Source organism: Oncorhynchus nerka, linkage group LG10 (genome assembly GCF_034236695.1).
Source record: "Oncorhynchus nerka isolate Pitt River linkage group LG10, Oner_Uvic_2.0, whole genome shotgun sequence".
In the NCBI taxonomy this organism is placed as follows: Eukaryota; Metazoa; Chordata; class Actinopteri; order Salmoniformes; family Salmonidae; genus Oncorhynchus; species Oncorhynchus nerka.
The window spans coordinates 12,064,442-12,086,152 of NC_088405.1; the positions used below are offsets into that span (position 1 = coordinate 12,064,442).

General features: G+C 47.0%; 1 protein-coding gene across 1 annotated transcript in view; it reads right to left on the reverse strand.

Annotated features, from left to right (window-relative positions):
• Positions 1–21,711, reverse strand: part of xpo1b (exportin 1 (CRM1 homolog, yeast) b) — an 88,445-nt gene that overhangs the window by 42,782 nt on the left and 23,952 nt on the right. The window contains exons 5-9 of the mRNA XM_065023015.1: positions 18,850–18,911; positions 18,689–18,733; positions 3,692–3,873; positions 1,935–1,983; positions 1,039–1,158 (exon numbers count right to left, since the gene is read on the reverse strand). Of these exons, the coding sequence (XP_064879087.1) occupies positions 1,039–1,158; positions 1,935–1,983; positions 3,692–3,873; positions 18,689–18,733; positions 18,850–18,911 (458 nt within the window). The remainder of the gene's footprint in view (positions 1–1,038; positions 1,159–1,934; positions 1,984–3,691; positions 3,874–18,688; positions 18,734–18,849; positions 18,912–21,711) is intronic.

A 21,711-nucleotide genomic window follows, 5' to 3' on the forward strand; every position in this document is an offset into this window, starting at 1 on the left:
TCTGAGGGTGGCCAGTCCTCTCCTGGCTGAACTGGGTAGAGAGGAACCAGGCTCTGAGGGGTGGCCAGTCCTCTCCTGGCTGAACGCTCCCAGATATGGATTTGTAATTGAGGAATCCCTCATATTCTCCATTAACTGTCCAGGGTTTTATTCATTTGGAGCCAAACAGAAGAAAACAGACTGAAATGCTTGTTTTCCGTTGCAATATGTTTTGTTACGATCGGTCTGCTTGACCTGAAGAATACGACCCACGTGTTGGCGAGAGAGGTCCAAAACAAGCCCTAGACCTGAGTTTCCCAAACTCGGTCCTGGGGAGCCCAAGAGGTGCAGGTTTTGGTTTTAGCCCAACACTACACAGCTGATTCAAATAATTAAAGTTAGATGATTAGTTGATTATTAGAGTCAGCTGTGTCGTGTTCGGGCCAAAAGTTCACCCCCTTCGGGTCCCCAGGACCGAGTTTGGAAAACACTACCCTGCACTCTAAAAAGGATTGGTATTTGCAATATGGCAATAGCTTAACCTTGTCCTCTGTTAGGCCAGGTGGAAACTATCCAATCCTTTCACACATTACTATCTAGCTACACAAGGGCCTAGGAAATGGGTTGATTTAGACCAGGGCAGTAAACTAGACACGGATGAGAATACAGAGAGAGAGAAACAGAGAGAGAGAGACAGAGCGAGACAGAGAGAGAGCGCGAGACAGAGTGAGAGAGAGACAGAGAGAAACAGAGAGAGACCGAGAGAGAGACCGAGAGAGAGAGCGAGAGAGAGACACAGAGAGAGACCGAGAGACACAGAGAGAGAGCGAGACAGAGAGAGAGAGACAGAGAGAGAGAGACAGAGAGAGAGACAGAGAGAGAGACAGAGAGAGAGACAGAGAGAGAGACAGAGAGAGAGAGACAGAGAGAGAGACAGAGAGAGAGACAGAGAGAGAGACAGAGAGAGAGAGACAGAGAGAGAGACAGAGAGAGAGACAGAGAGACAGAGAGAGAGACAGAGAGAGAGACAGAGAGAGAGACAGAGAGAGAGGTATCTACCTTGTAGACGAGTGTGCTGATGAGTTTGGTCTCGAAAATGTACCCCAGAGGAATCCAGTTGAGAAACCTCAGCAGCGTTTCTAGAGTGGCGTGGACCAGTGGTGCATTCTGGGAATTCTCCTGGAGAACAGAACATACAGGGGGGAAATCGTTGACGACCAAATAAGAACAGTGGAGGGGAGAAGAGGAAAAGTGTCTGATGTTTATGTCCTCTGTAACTCAGTTAGTAGAGCACAGAGCTTGAACAACCAGGGTAGTGGGTTTGATGTTTATGTCCTCTGTATCTCAGTTAGTAGAGCACAGAGCTTGAACAACCAGGGTAGTGGGTTTGATTCCCGAAACCACCCATATATAATATGCATGCAGCATGGCTGTTAGTCTCTTTGGATAAAAGCGTCTGCTAAATGGCATATATTATTTAAGCAATAAGGCCCGAGGGGGGTTGCGGTATATGGCCGATATACCACGGCTAAGTGCTGTTCTTATCCACGGCTAAGGGCTGTTCTTATCCACGGCTAAGTGCTGTTCTCATCCACGGCTAAGTGCTGTTCCCATCCACGGCTAAGGGCTGTTCTCATCCACGGCTAAGGGCTGTTCTTATCCACGGCTAAGGGCTGTTCTCATCCACGGCTAAGGGCTGTTCTCATCCACGGCTAAGTGCTGTTCTCATCCACGGCTAAGGGCTGTTCTTATCCACGGCTAAGGGCTGTTCTCATCCACGGCTAAGGGCTGTTCTCATCCACGGCTAAGGGCTGTTCTCATCCACGGCTAAGGGCTGTTCTCATCCACGGCTAAGGGCTGTTCTTATGCACGACACAACGTGGAGTGCCTGGATACAGTCCTTAGCCGTGGTATATTAGAATATATTCTGAGGTAAAGGAAGAGGCTTAACGTACCATGACAAACTGGCAGAGCTGGAATATCTGGGAGAATTCGTTGCACATGCTGAAAGAGAGGCATAGTGAGTGTTACGGCAGAGTCTGGATTTTACTTCCATTACTTCCATTTGTCTTCCAGGGTCATAGGAGGACAGCATAGCTCATACCAGACAAGGACAACTCCTGGTTCTGTGGTGTAGACATTCTGGCCTATTGATTGTGGTGAGAGTTTTATCAGTCTCTGAGATATGTAGGGCATCACTGTCTGAGGTGCAGACCAGGGGCGCGTTCCAGGGGGTCTTTACTGCAGTCACGCTGCACTGCTGATCAGATCTCAAGATCCACATTGATATGAAAACCCTACCAGGGAGCAGTCACACTGCACATATCAGAAGACCACAATGTTTGAAGTTCTAGTCTTTTCTCAGCTATACGAACATCTTTTGGTAGAGCCTGGTACTAACAGCTGTTGGTAGAGCAGGGTACTAACAGCTGTTGGTAGAGCCTGGTACTATCAACTGTTGGTAGAGCAGGGTACTAACAGCTGTTGGTAGAGCAGGGTACTAACAGCTGTTGGTAGAGCCTGGTACTATCAACTGTTGGTAGAGCAGGGTACTAACAGCTGTTGGTAGAGCAGGGTACTAACAGCTGTTGGTAGAGCAGGGTACTAACAGCTGTTGGTAGAGCAGGGTACTATCAACTGTTGGTAGAGCAGGGTACTAACAGCTGTTGGTAGAGCAGGGTACTAACAGCTGTTGGTAGAGCCTGGTAGTAACAGCTGTTGGTAGAGCCTGGTACTAACAGCTGTTGGTAGAGCTGGGTACTAACAGCTGTTGGTAGAGCTGGGTACTAACAGCTGTTGGTAGAGCAGGGTACTAACAGCTGTTGGTAGAGCCTGGTACTAACAGCTGTTGGTAGAGCCTGGTACTAACAGCTGTTGGTAGAGCAGGGTACTAACAGCTGCTGGTAGAGCAGGGTACTAACAGCTGTTGGTAGAGCCTGGTAGTAACAGCTGTTGGTAGAGCCTGGTACTAACAGCTGTTGGTAGAGCAGGGTACTAACAGCTGTTGGTAGAGCCTGGTAGTAACAGCTGTTGGTAGAGCCTGGTACTAACAGCTGTTGGTAGAGCAGGGTACTAACAGCTGTTGGTAGAGCAGGGTACTAACAGCTGTTGGTAGAGCCTGGTAGTAACAGCTGTTGGTAGAGCAGGGTACTAACAGCTGTTGGTAGAGCCTGGTACTAACAGCTGTTGGTAGAGCCTGGTACTAACAGCTGTTGGTAGAGCAGGGTACTAACAGCTGTTGGTAGAGCCTGGTAGTAACAGCTGTTGATAGAGCCTGGTACTAACAGCTGTTGGTAGAGCAGGGTACTAACAGATGTTGGTAGAGCAGGGTACTAACAGCTGTTGGTAGAGCAGGGTACTAACAGCTGTTGGTAGAGCAGGGTACTAACAGCTGTTGGTAGAGCAGGGTACTAACAGCTGTTGGTAGAGCAGGGTACTAACAGCTGTTGGTAGAGCAGGGTACTAACAGCTGTTGGTAGAGCAGGGTACTAACAGCTGTTGGTAGAGCAGGGTACTAACAGCTGTTGGTAGAGCAGGGTACTAACAGCTTTGAGGTGCTTTCCGCATATAAGGAAAATGTATACATACACACATGACTAAGTGGCTTTGGATCAATGCGTCTGCTAAATGGTTATATATATATATATATATATAAATATTAGAAATGTAAAAAATGTGCTATGTTAAGATATACAGTATATGAATATATTACCTGTCTTTGAGGTGCTTGGCCTTGACCTGGGTCATCTGTCCACTAGAGAAGTCAAACACCTCCTCACTGAGCAGCTTGAGGATGATCATGTTGTTCTGACAGAGGCTCTCGCTGGTGCGGCTGGCTCCCACGATGTCACTGATGAACGTGGGCCAGTGCTTGGGCCACTCCTGCTTCAGGATCTGGAGGGAAAGGAGGAGAGGTTTACACACACACACACCCACTACAGACATACTGTAGGTACACACACACACCCACTACAGACATACTGTAGGTACACACACACACACACACCCACTACAGACATACTGTAGGTACACACACACACACACACCCACTACAGACATACTGTAGGTACACACACACTCACACACACCCACTACAGACATACTGTAGGTACACACACACCCACTACAGACATACTGTAGGTACACACACACCCACTACAGACATACTGTAGGTACACACACACCCACTACAGACATACTGTAGGTACACACACACCCACTACAGACATACTGTAGGTACACACACACACACACTACAGACATACTGTAGGTACACACACACACACACTACAGACATACTGTAGGTACACACACACACACTACAGACATACTGTAGGTACACACACACACACACCCACTACAGACATACTGTAGGTACACACACCCACCCACTACAGACATACTGTAGGTACACACACACCCACTACAGACATACTGTAGGTACACACACACACACACTACAGACATACTGTAGGTACACACACACACCCACTACAGACATACTGTAGGTACACACACACACACACTACAGACATACTGTAGGTACACACACACACACACTACAGACATACTGTAGGTACACACACACACCCACTACAGACATACTGTAGGTACACACACACACACACACACTACAGACATACTGTAGGTACACACACACACCCACTACAGACATACTGTAGGTACACACACACACACACTACAGACATACTGTAGGTACACACACACACACCCACTACAGACATACTGTAGGTACACACACACATACACACCCACTACAGACATACTGTAGGTACACACACACACCCACTACAGACATACTGTAGGTACACACACCCACTCACACACACACACACAATACAGACATACTGTAGGTACACACACACACACCCACTACAGACATACTGTAGGTACACACACACACACCCACTACAGACATACTGTAGGTACACACACACACACACACACACACACACACACACACACACCCACTACAGACATACTGTAGGTACACACACACACCCACTACAGACATACTGTAGGTACACACACACACACACTGGACATACTGTAGGTACACACACACACCCACTACAGACATACTGTAGGTACACACACACACACACACACACACACACACACACACACCCACTACAGACATACTGTAGGTACACACACACACCCACTACAGACATACTGTAGGTACACACACACACACACACCCACTACAGACATACTGTAGGTACACACACACTCACACACACCCACTACAGACATACTGTAGGTACACACACACTCACACACACCCACTACAGACATACTGTAGGTACACACACCCACTACAGACATACTGTAGGTACACACACACCACTACAGACATACTGTAGGTACACACACACCCACTACAGACATACTGTAGGTACACACACACACCACTACAGACATACTGTAGGTACACACACACACACACTACAGACATACTGTAGGTACACACACACACACACTACAGACATACTGTAGGTACACACACACACACTACAGACATACTGTAGGTACACACACACACCCACTACAGACATACTGTAGGTACACACACCCACCCACTACAGACATACTGTAGGTACACACACACCCACTACAGACATACTGTAGGTACACACACACACACACTACAGACATACTGTAGGTACACACACACACCCACTACAGACACTGTAGGTACACACACACACACACACAGACATACTGTAGGTACACACACACACACACTACAGACATACTGTAGGTACACACACACACCCACTACAGACATACTGTAGGTACACACACACACACACACACTACAGACATACTGTAGGTACACACACACACCCACTACAGACATACTGTAGGTACACACACACACACACTACAGACATACTGTAGGTACACACACACACACCCACTACAGACATACTGTAGGTACACACACACACACCCACTACAGACATACTGTAGGTACACACACACACACCCACTACAGACATACTGTAGGTACACACACACATACACACCCACTACAGACATACTGTAGGTACACACACACACACCCACTACAGACATACTGTAGGTACACACACCCACTCACACACACAATACAGACATACTGTAGGTACACACACACACACCCACTACAGACATACTGTAGGTACACACACACACACCCACTACAGACATACTGTAGGTACACACACACACACCCACTACAGACATACTGTAGGTACACACACCCACTCACACACACACACAATACAGACATACTGTAGGTACACACACACACACCCACTACAGACATACTGTAGGTACACACATACACACCCACTACAGACATACTGTAGGTACACACACACACACCCACTACAGACATACTGTAGGTACACACACCCACTCACACACACACACAATACAGACATACTGTAGGTACACACACACACACCCACTACAGACATACTGTAGGTACACACACACACACACACTACAGACATACTGTAGGTACACACACACACACCCACTACAGACATACTGTAGGTACACACACACACACACACACACACACACACACACACACACACCACTACAGACATACTGTAGGTACACACACACACCCACTACAGACATACTGTAGGTACACACACACACACACACCCACTACAGACATACTGTAGGTACACACACACACACACACCCACTACAGACATACTGTAGGTACACACACACACACACACACACACCCACTACAGACATACTGTAGGTACACACACACCCACTACAGACATACTGTAGGTACACACACACCCACTACAGACATACTGTAGGTACACACACACCCACTACAGACATACTGTAGGTACACACACACCCACTACAGACATACTGTAGGTACACACACACACACACTACAGACATACTGTAGGTACACACACACACACACTACAGACATACTGTAGGTACACACACACACACTACAGACATACTGTAGGTACACACACACACCCACTACAGACATACTGTAGGTACACACACCCACCCACTACAGACATACTGTAGGTACACACACACCCACTACAGACATACTGTAGGTACACACACACACACACTACAGACATACTGTAGGTACACACACACACCCACTACAGACATACTGTAGGTACACACACACACACACTACAGACATACTGTAGGTACACACACACACACACTACAGACATACTGTAGGTACACACACACACACACTACAGACATACTGTAGGTACACACACACACACCCACTACAGACATACTGTAGGTACACACACACACACACACACTACAGACATACTGTAGGTACACACACACACCCACTACAGACATACTGTAGGTACACACACACACCCACTACAGACATACTGTAGGTACACACACACACACCCACTACAGACATACTGTAGGTACACACACACACACCCACTACAGACATACTGTAGGTACACACACACATACACACCCACTACAGACATACTGTAGGTACACACACACACACCCACTACAGACATACTGTAGGTACACACCCACTCACACACACAATACAGACATACTGTAGGTACACACACACACACCCACTACAGACATACTGTAGGTACACACACACACACCCACTACAGACATACTGTAGGTACACACACACACACCCACTACAGACATACTGTAGGTACACACACCCACTCACACACACACACACAATACAGACATACTGTAGGTACACACACACACACCCACTACAGACATACTGTAGGTACACACATACACACCCACTACAGACATACTGTAGGTACACACACACACACCCACTACAGACATACTGTAGGTACACACACCCACTCACACACACACACAATACAGACATACTGTAGGTACACACACACACACCCACTACAGACATACTGTAGGTACACACACACACACACACTACAGACATACTGTAGGTACACACACACACCCACTACAGACATACTGTAGGTACACACACACACACACACACACACACACACACACACACACACACACACCCACTACAGACATACTGTAGGTACACACACACACCCACTACAGACATACTGTAGGTACACACACACACACACACCCACTACAGACATACTGTAGGTACACACACACACACACACCCACTACAGACATACTGTAGGTACACACACACTCACACACACACACACACCCACTACAGACATACTGTAGGTACACACACACCCACTACAGACATACTGTAGGTACACACACACCCACTACAGACATACTGTAGGTACACACACACCCACTACAGACATACTGTAGGTACACACACACCCACTACAGACATACTGTAGGTACACACACACACACACTACAGACATACTGTAGGTACACACACACACACACTACAGACATACTGTAGGTACACACACACACACTACAGACATACTGTAGGTACACACACACACCCACTACAGACATACTGTAGGTACACACACCCACCCACTACAGACATACTGTAGGTACACACACACCCACTACAGACATACTGTAGGTACACACACACACACACTACAGACATACTGTAGGTACACACACACACCCACTACAGACATACTGTAGGTACACACACACACCCACTACAGACACACTGTAGGTACACACACACACACACCCACTACAGACATACTGTAGGTACACACACACACACACACCCACTACAGACATACTGTAGGTACACACACACACTCACACACACACACACACACCCACTACAGACATACTGTAGGTACACACACACCCACTACAGACATACTGTAGGTACACACACACCCACTACAGACATACTGTAGGTACACACACCCACTACAGACATACTGTAGGTACACACACACCCACTACAGACATACTGTAGGTACACACACACACACACTACAGACATACTGTAGGTACACACACACACACACTACAGACATACTGTAGGTACACACACACACACTACAGACATACTGTAGGTACACACACACACCCACTACAGACATACTGTAGGTACACACACCCACCCACTACAGACATACTGTAGGTACACACACACCCACTACAGACATACTGTAGGTACACACACACACACACTACAGACATACTGTAGGTACACACACACACCCACTACAGACATACTGTAGGTACACACACACACACACTACAGACATACTGTAGGTACACACACACACACACTACAGACATACTGTAGGTACACACACACACACACTACAGACATACTGTAGGTACACACACACACACCCACTACAGACATACTGTAGGTACACACACACACACACACTACAGACATACTGTAGGTACACACACACACCCACTACAGACATACTGTAGGTACACACACACACCCACTACAGACATACTGTAGGTACACACACACACACCCACTACAGACATACTGTAGGTACACACACACACACCCACTACAGACATACTGTAGGTACACACACACATACACACCCACTACAGACATACTGTAGGTACACACACCCACTCACACACCCACTACAGACATACTGTAGGTACACACACACACACCCACTACAGACATACTGTAGGTACACACACACACACCCACTACAGACATACTGTAGGTACACACACACACACCCACTACAGACATACTGTAGGTACACACACCCACTCACACACACACACACAATACAGACATACTGTAGGTACACACACACACACCCACTACAGACATACTGTAGGTACACACATACACACCCACTACAGACATACTGTAGGTACACACACACACACCCACTACAGACATACTGTAGGTACACACACCCACTCACACACACACACACAATACAGACATACTGTAGGTACACACACACACACCCACTACAGACATACTGTAGGTACACACACACACACACACTACAGACATACTGTAGGTACACACACACACCCACTACAGACATACTGTAGGTACACACACACACACACACACACACACACACACACACACCCACTACAGACATACTGTAGGTACACACACACACCCACTACAGACATACTGTAGGTACACACACACACACACACCCACTACAGACATACTGTAGGTACACACACACACACACACCCACTACAGACATACTGGGGTACACACACACTCACACACACACACTACAGACATACTGCAGGTACACACACACCCACTACAGACATACTGTAGGTACACACACACCCACTACAGACATACTGTAGGTACACACACCCACTACAGACATACTGTAGGTACACACACACCCACTACAGACATACTGTAGGTACACACACACACACACTACAGACATACTGTAGGTACACACACACACACACTACAGACATACTGTAGGTACACACACACACACTACAGACATACTGTAGGTACACACACACACCCACTACAGACATACTGTAGGTACACACACCCACCCACTACAGACATACTGTAGGTACACACACACCCACTACAGACATACTGTAGGTACACACACACACACACTACAGACATACTGTAGGTACACACACACACCCACTACAGACATACTGTAGGTACACACACACACACACTACAGACATACTGTAGGTACACACACACACACACTACAGACATACTGTAGGTACACACACACACACACACACTACAGACATACTGTAGGTACACACACACACACCCACTACAGACATACTGTAGGTACACACACACACACACACACTACAGACATACTGTAGGTACACACACACACCCACTACAGACATACTGTAGGTACACACACACACACACACACACACACACACACCCACTACAGACATACTGTAGGTACACACACACACACCCACTACAGACATACTGTAGGTACACACACACACACCCACTACAGACATACTGTAGGTACACACACACATACACACCCACTACAGACATACTGTAGGTACACACACACACACCCACTACAGACATACTGTAGGTACACACACACCCACTCACACACACACACACAATACAGACATACTGTAGGTACACACACACACACCCACTACAGACATACTGTAGGTACACACACACACACCCACTACAGACATACTGTAGGTACACACACACACACACACACACACACACACCCACTACAGACATACTGTAGGTACACACACACACCCACTACAGACATACTGTAGGTACACACACACACACACTACAGACATACTGTAGGTACACACACACACCCACTACAGACATACTGTAGGTACACACACACACACACACACACCCACTACAGACATACTGTAGGTACACACACACACCCACTACAGACATACTGTAGGTACACACACACACACACACACACACACACCCACTACAGACATACTGTAGGTACACACACACCCACTACAGACATACTGTAGGTACACACACACCCACTACAGACATACTGTAGGTACACACACACCCACTACAGACATACTGTAGGTACACACACCCACTACAGACATACTGTAGGTACACACACCCACTACAGACATACTGTAGGTACACACACCCACTACAGACATACTGTAGGTACACACACCCACTACAGACATACTGTAGGTACACACACACCCACTACAGACATACTGTAGGTACACACACACCCACTACAGACATACTGTAGGTACACACACCCACTACAGACATACTGTAGGTACACACACCCACTACAGACATACTGTAGGTACACACACCCACTACAGACATACTGTAGGTACACACACCCACTACAGACATACTGTAGGTACACACACACACTACAGACATACTGTAGGTACACACACACACACACACACCCACTACAGACATACTGTAGGTACACACACACACACACACACACACAATACAGACATACTGTAGGTACACACACACACCCACTACAGACATACTGTAGGTACACACACACACCCACTACAGACATACTGTAGGTACACACACACACACACACACACACACACACACCCACTACAGACATACTGTAGGTACACACACACCCACTACAGACATACTGTAGGTACACACACACCCACTACAGACATACTGTAGGTACACACACACCCACTACAGACATACTGTAGGTACACACACCCACTACAGACATACTGTAGGTACACACACCCACTACAGACATACTGTAGGTACACACACCCACTACAGACATACTGTAGGTACACACACCCACTACAGACATACTGTAGGTACACACACACCCACTACAGACATACTGTAGGTACACACACACCCACTACAGACATACTGTAGGTACACACACCCACTACAGACATACTGTAGGTACACACACCCACTACAGACATACTGTAGGTACACACACCCACTACAGACATACTGTAGGTACACACACCCACTACAGACATACTGTAGGTACACACACACACTACAGACATACTGTAGGTACACACACACACACACACACCCACTACAGACATACTGTAGGTACACACACACACACACACACACACAATACAGACATACTGTAGGTACACACACACCCACTACAGACATACTGTAGGTACACACACACACACACACACACACCCACTACAGACATACTGTAGGTACACACACACACACACACACACACACACCCACTACAGACATACTGTAGGTACACACACACACACACACACACACACCCACTACAGACATACTGTAGGTACACACACACACACACACACACACACCCACTACAGACATACTGTAGGTACACACACACACACACAATACAGACATACTGTAGGTACACACACACACACACACACACACACTACAGACATACTGTAGGTACACACACACACCCACTCACACACCCACTACAGACATACTGTAGGTACACACACACACACCCACTCACACACACACACCCACTCACACACACACTCACACACACACACCCACTACAGACATACTGTAGGTACACACACACACCCACTCACACACACACACCCACTCACACACACACACCCACTCACACACACACACCCACTCACACACACACACCCACTACAGACATACTGTAGGTACACACACACACACAATACAGACATACTGTAGGTACACACACACACACACAATACAGACATACTGTAGGTACACACACACACACACAATACAGACATACTGTAGGTACACACACACACACACACACACACACACACACACACACACACACACACACACACACAATACAGACATACTGTAGGTACACACACACACACACACACACACACACACAATACAGACATACTGTAGGTACACACACACACACACAATACAGACATACTGTAGGTACACACACACACACACACTGTAGGTACACACACACACACACACACAATACAGACATACTGTAGGTACACACACACACACAATACAGACATACTGTAGGTACAAACACACACACACACACACACACAATACAGACATACTGTAGGTACACACACACACAATACAGAAATACTGTAGGTACACACACACACACACACACACACACACACACACACACACACACACACACACACACACACCCACTACAGACATACTGTAGGTACACACACACACACACACACACACACACACACCCACTACAGACATACTGTAGGTACACACACACACCCACTACAGACATACTGTAGGTACACACACACACACACTACAGACATACTGTAGGTACACACACACACCCACTACAGACATACTGTAGGTACACACACACACACACACACACACACACACACACACCCACTACAGACATACTGTAGGTACACACACACACCCACTACAGACATACTGTAGGTACACACACACACACACACCCACTACAGACATACTGTAGGTACACACACACACACACACCCACTACAGACATACTGTAGGTACACACACACTCACACACACACACACACCCACTACAGACATACTGTAGGTACACACACACCCACTACAGACATACTGTAGGTACACACACACCCACTACAGACATACTGTAGGTACACACACACCCACTACAGACATACTGTAGGTACACACACCCACTACAGACATACTGTAGGTACACACACACACACACTACAGACATACTGTAGGTACACACACACACACACTACAGACATACTGTAGGTACACACACACACACTACAGACATACTGTAGGTACACACACACACCCACTACAGACATACTGTAGGTACACACACCCACCCACTACAGACATACTGTAGGTACACACACACCCACTACAGACATACTGTAGGTACACACACACACACACTACAGACATACTGTAGGTACACACACACACCCACTACAGACATACTGTAGGTACACACACACACACACTACAGACATACTGTAGGTACACACACACACACACTACAGACATACTGTAGGTACACACACACACACACTACAGACATACTGTAGGTACACACACACACCCACTACAGACATACTGTAGGTACACACACACACACACACACACACTACAGACATACTGTAGGTACACACACACACCCACTACAGACATACTGTAGGTACACACACACACACACTACAGACATACTGTAGGTACACACACACACACCCACTACAGACATACTGTAGGTACACACACACACACCCACTACAGACATACTGTAGGTACACACACACACACCCACTACAGACATACTGTAGGTACACACACACATACACACCCACTACAGACATACTGTAGGTACACACACACACACCCACTACAGACATACTGTAGGTACACACACCCACTCACACACACACACACAATACAGACATACTGTAGGTACACACACACACACCCACTACAGACATACTGTAGGTACACACACACACACCCACTACAGACATACTGTAGGTACACACACACACACACACACACACACACACACACACACACACCCACTACAGACATACTGTAGGTACACACACACACCCACTACAGACATACTGTAGGTACACACACACACACACTACAGACATACTGTAGGTACACACACACACCCACTACAGACATACTGTAGGTACACACACACACACACACACACACACACACACACACACACCCACTACAGACATACTGTAGGTACACACACACACCCACTACAGACATACTGTAGGTACACACACACACCCACTACAGACATACTGTAGGTACACACACACACACACCCACTACAGACATACTGTAGGTACACACACACCCACTACAGACATACTGTAGGTACACACACACCCACTACAGACATACTGTAGGTACACACACACCCACTACAGACATACTGTAGGTACACACACCCACTACAGACATACTGTAGGTACACACACCCACTACAGACATACTGTAGGTACACACACCCACTACAGACATACTGTAGGTACACACACCCACTACAGACATACTGTAGGTACACACACACCCACTACAGACATACTGTAGGTACACACACACCCACTACAGACATACTGTAGGTACACACACACCCACTACAGACATACTGTAGGTACACACACCCACTACAGACATACTGTAGGTACACACACCCACTACAGACATACTGTAGGTACACACACCCACTACAGACATACTGTAGGTACACACACCCACTACAGACATACTGTAGGTACACACACACACTACAGACATACTGTAGGTACACACACACACACACACACCCACTACAGACATACTGTAGGTACACACACACACACACACACACACACACAATACAGACATACTGTAGGTACACACACACCCACTACAGACATACTGTAGGTACACACACACACACACACACACACACACACACCCACTACAGACATACTGTAGGTACACACACACACACACACACACACCCACTACAGACATACTGTAGGTACACACACACACACACACACACACACCCACTACAGACATACTGTAGGTACACACACACACACACACACACACACCCACTACAGACATACTGTAGGTACACACACACACACACACACACACAATACAGACATACTGTAGGTACACACACACACACACACACACACACACTACAGACATACTGTAGGTACACACACACACCCACTCACACACCCACTACAGACATACTGTAGGTACACACACACACACCCACTCACACACACACACCCACTCACACACACACTCACACACACACACCCACTACAGACATACTGTAGGTACACACACACACCCACTCACACACACACACCCACTCACACACACACACCCACTCACACACACACACCCACTCACACACACACACCCACTACAGACATACTGTAGGTACACACACACACACAATACAGACATACTGTAGGTACACACACACACACACAATACAGACATACTGTAGGTACACACACACACACACAATACAGACATACTGTAGGTACACACACACACACACACACACACACACACACACACAATACAGACATACTGTAGGTACACACACACACACACACACACACACACACACACACATACAGACATACTGTAGGTACACACACACACACACAATACAGACATACTGTAGGTACACACACACACACACAATACAGACATACTGTAGGTACACACACACACACACACACACACACACACACACACACACACACACACAATACAGACATACTGTAGGTACACACACACACACACACACACACACACACACACACACACAATACAGACATACTGTAGGTACACACACACACACACACAATACAGACATACTGTAGGTACACACACACACACACACTGTAGGTACACACACACACACACACACAATACAGACATACTGTAGGTACACACACACACACAATACAGACATACTGTAGGTACAAACACACACACACACACACACACAATACAGACATACTGTAGGTACACACACACACAATACAGAAATACTGTAGGTACACACACACACACACACACACACACACACACACACACACACACAATACAGACATACTGTAGGTACACACACACACACAATACAGAAATACTGTAGGTACACACACACACACACACACACACACACACACACACACACACACACACACACACAATACAGACATACTGTAGGTACACACACACACACAATACAGACATACTGTAGGTACACACACACACACACAGACACAGATTTAGTACTGTAGATATGTGGTAGTGGTAGAGTAGGGGCCTGAGGACACACAGTGTGTTGTGAAATCTGTGAATGTATTGTAATGTTTTTAAAATGGTATAAACTGCCTTAATTTATCTGGACCCCAGGAAGAGGATCCATAATAAACACAAACCCCTTTCTGAAGGCTCTGTACGCTAGCTTGCTGTGCTAAAGCCTATAGCCATTATTAGTTCTGGGAGCTAATGCTGTTCTCAGGGAAGGTTACTCATTCCTTAATAAGTGTGTGATTCACCAAACTACCACCCTTACACACACACCCCCTTACTTACACACCCCCACACACACCCCCTCACATACACACGCCCCCTCACACACACTCCCTCACACACACACTCCCTCACACACACTCCCTCACACACACTCCCTCACACACACACACACACACACTCCCTCCCTCACACACACACACACACCCCCTCACACACTCCCTCCCTCCCTCACACACACACACACTCCCTCCCTCACACACACAACCCCTCACACACACACACTCCCTCACACACACACACACTCCCTCACACACACACTCCCTCCCTCACACACACACACCCCCTCACACACCCACCCACCTGTCAGAACAGTCAGTAGATGCTGAGACACTCTGACCTGGTTGGTCTCTTCAGGACAAAACAACATCAGCTGACGCAGGCACACTGACTCACACTCAATGACACAGAGACTCATGCAGCTACAGTCAGCTGTACACACACATGATACACACGTATGAATAAACACACACACACACACACACAGTTACACACACAGATTGGAGGACTCTTGCCCAGATGAAGCTGAGCAGCACACCTGAGTCCTAGTTATAAAGAGAGCATCCTAGTTCATTCACAGACAGGAGAACAGCAATGTTAGTAGGTACACACACACTCACTCACTCACTCACTGTCTCACTCACTCACTGTCTCACTCACTCACTCACTGTCTCACTCACTCACTCACTGTCTCACTCACTCACTCACTGTCTCACTCACTCACTCACTCACTCACTCACTCACTCACTCACTCACTCACTCACTCACTCACTCACTCACTCAGTCTCACTCACTGTCTCACTCACTCACTGACTGTCTCACTCACTCACTGACTGTCTCACTCACTCACTGACTGTCTCACTCACTCACTGACTGTCTCACTCACTCACTGACTGTCTCACTCACTCACTCCCTGTCTCACTCACTCACTGTCTCACTCACTCCCTGTCTCACTCACTCCCTGTCTCACTCACTCACTCCCTGTCTCACTCACTCCCTGTCTCACTCACTCACTCCCTGTCTCACTCACTCACTCACTCACTCACTCACTCACTCACTCACTCACTCACTCACTCACTCCCTTACCTGAACAAGGATCATGTTCAGCTTTCCAATGTACACTTTCTCTTTCTGAAAAGATAAATGAGAGCGGTGTCAACATGCTGTTATCATCCCGGTAACAATTACCAGCTCCATCTGACAGGGGAGTTTATCCTCATATTAACATGACATGTCTCAGCCCTCACCTCGACCATTGTAGCGTCCGACGACGTCTTGATAATAAGTCCAACAACATACTTTTTAATACCTGCAGAGACAAGCAGAAACAACAGGATCAGATCAGAGACCAGCAGAAACAACAGGATCAGATCAGAGACCAGCAGAAACAACATGATCAGATCAGAGACCAGCAGAAACAACAGGATCAGATCAGAGACCAGCAGAAACAACAGGATCAGATCAGAGACCAGCAGAAACAACAGGATCAGAGACCAATAGAAACAACAGGATCAGATCAGAGACCAATAGAAACAACAGGATCAGATCAGAGACCAGCAGAAACAACAGGATCAGATCAGAGACCAGCAGAAACAACAGGATCAGATCAGAGACCAGCAGAAACAACAGGATCAGAGACCAATAGAAACAACAGGATCAGATCAGAGACCAATAGAAACAACAGGATCAGATCAGAGACCAATAGAAACAACAGGATCAGATCAGAGACCAGCAGAAACAACAGGATCAGATCAGAGACCAGCAGAAACAACAGGATCAGATCAGAGACCAGCAGAAACAACAGGATCAGATCAGAGACCAGCAGAAACAACAGGATCAGAGACCAGCAGAAACAACAGGATCAGATCAGAGACCAGCAGAAACAACAGGATCAGAGACCAGCAGAAACAACAGGATCAGAGACCAATAGAAACAACAGGATCAGATCAGAGACCAATAGAAACAACAGGATCAGATCAGAGACCAGCAGAAACAACAGGATCAGAGACCAGCAGAAACAACAGGATCAGATCAGAGACCAGCAGAAACAACAGGATCAGATCAGAGACCAGCAGAAACAACAGGATCAGATCAGAGACCAGCAGAAACAACAGGATCAGAGACCAATAGAAACAACAGGATCAGATCAGAGACCAGCACAAACAACAGGATCAGATCAGAGACCAGCAGAAACAACAGGATCAGATCAGAGACCAGCAGAAACAACAGGATCAGATCAGAGACCAGCAGAAACAACAGGATCAGATCAGAGACCAGCAGAAACAACAGGATCAGATCAGAGACCATCAGAGACCAGCAGAAACAACAGGATCAGATCAGAGACCAGCAGAAACAACAGGATCAGATCAGAGACCAGCAGAAACAACAGGATCAGATCAGAGACCAGCAGAAACAACAGGATCAGATCAGTCAGCCTCCACCAGAGCGTACAGGGCACAGGTTTGTACACAACACTTCCTTACAGAGCAGGTAACAACATAATCAGTGACCCAGAACACAGTGCTGCTTCACAAGGTGTGAATCTAGAATCTACTGAACCAACAGCTGGGCATTGGCTGATCCACACATCTGCTTTAGTGGAACCTAGTGAGCAAGCAGAGCATTGATAGGTGTCTTCTGCTTGCTGTCATGCAATCTGTTACTGTGTAATGTAGCTAGCTGCTGAACTGAACTGACACTGGCTGCTTTTAAACAAGCTGCACACAGACCACCTACTAGTCTGTACAGCGGCATTATTATTAACCCTTATTTGACCAGCTACGTTGATGAGAACACATGGTCTTTTACAGAAACGACCTGGAGAATAGTTACAGGGGAGAGGGGACGAACGAGCCAATTGGAAGCTGGGGATGATTAGGTCGCTATGATGGTATGAGGACCGGATTGGTTACTTAGTGGGGGGGGGTCATTGGTCCAAACCGTTGTAAAACAGAAAATGCTTTGCAGCGAAAACGAGACTTGGGGGGGGTCCTCCCCGGTTCTGTTTGGTTCCAAGTCCCTCCCCAGTTCTATTTGGTTCCAAGTCCCTCCCCAGTTCTGTTTGGTTCCAAGTCCCTCCCCAGTTCTGTTTGGTTCCAAGTCCCTCCCCAGTTCTGTTTGGTTCCAAGTCCCTCCCCAGTTCTGTTTGGTTCCAAGTCCCTCCCCGGTTCTGTTTGATTCCAAGTCCCTCCCCAGTTCTGTTTGGTTCCAAGTCCCTCCCCAGTTCTGTTTGATTCCAAGTCCCTCCCCAGTTCTGTTTGATTCCAAGTCCCTCCCCGGTTCTGTTTGGTTCCAAGTCCCTCCCCGGTTCTGTTTGGTTCCAAGCACCCTAACTCTCACCATAGTGCCATGACTGTAACTGAGTAGAAATACAGAAGGGTGGAGAAACGGGGGTGTCCAGGTCGTCTTCATAGCAGTCAAGCTTCATCAGATCTCACAACACCAGAGGGGTATCCTACGAAGCCAGCTACATCTAGTCTGGGTTTTCTAAAGCTAACCAGATTCAGGTAGCTTGACATAACTTCACAGCAGTTAGGAAAGCTAAGGCTAGCTTTTTCAAATATATTTTTTTATCCTGTAGCACAAACTCAAAAACGTTCTGGGACACTGTAAAGTCCATGGAGAATAAGAGCAGCTCCTCTCAGCTGCCCACTGCACTGACGCTAGCTAATACTATCACCACCGATAAATCCATGACAATTGAGAATTTCAATAAGCATTTTTCTACGGCTGGCCATGCATTCCACCTGGCTACCCCTACCCTGGTCAACTGCCCTGCACCCCCCACAGCAACTCGCCCAAGCCTCCACCATTTCTCCTTCACCCAAATCCAGATAGCTGATGTTCTGAAATAGCTGCAAAATCTGGACCCCTACAAATCAGCCGGGCTAGACAATCTGGACCCTCTCTTTTTAAAATGATCTCCCGAAATTGTTGCAACCCCTATTACTAGCCTGTTCAACCTCTCAGCATCGTCTGAGATCCTCAAAGATTGGAAAGCTGCCGCGGTCATCCCCCTCTTCAAAGGGGGAGACACTCTAGACAAACAGATCACCGACCATTTCAATCCCACCGTACCTTCTCCGCTATGCAATCTGGCTTCCGAGCTG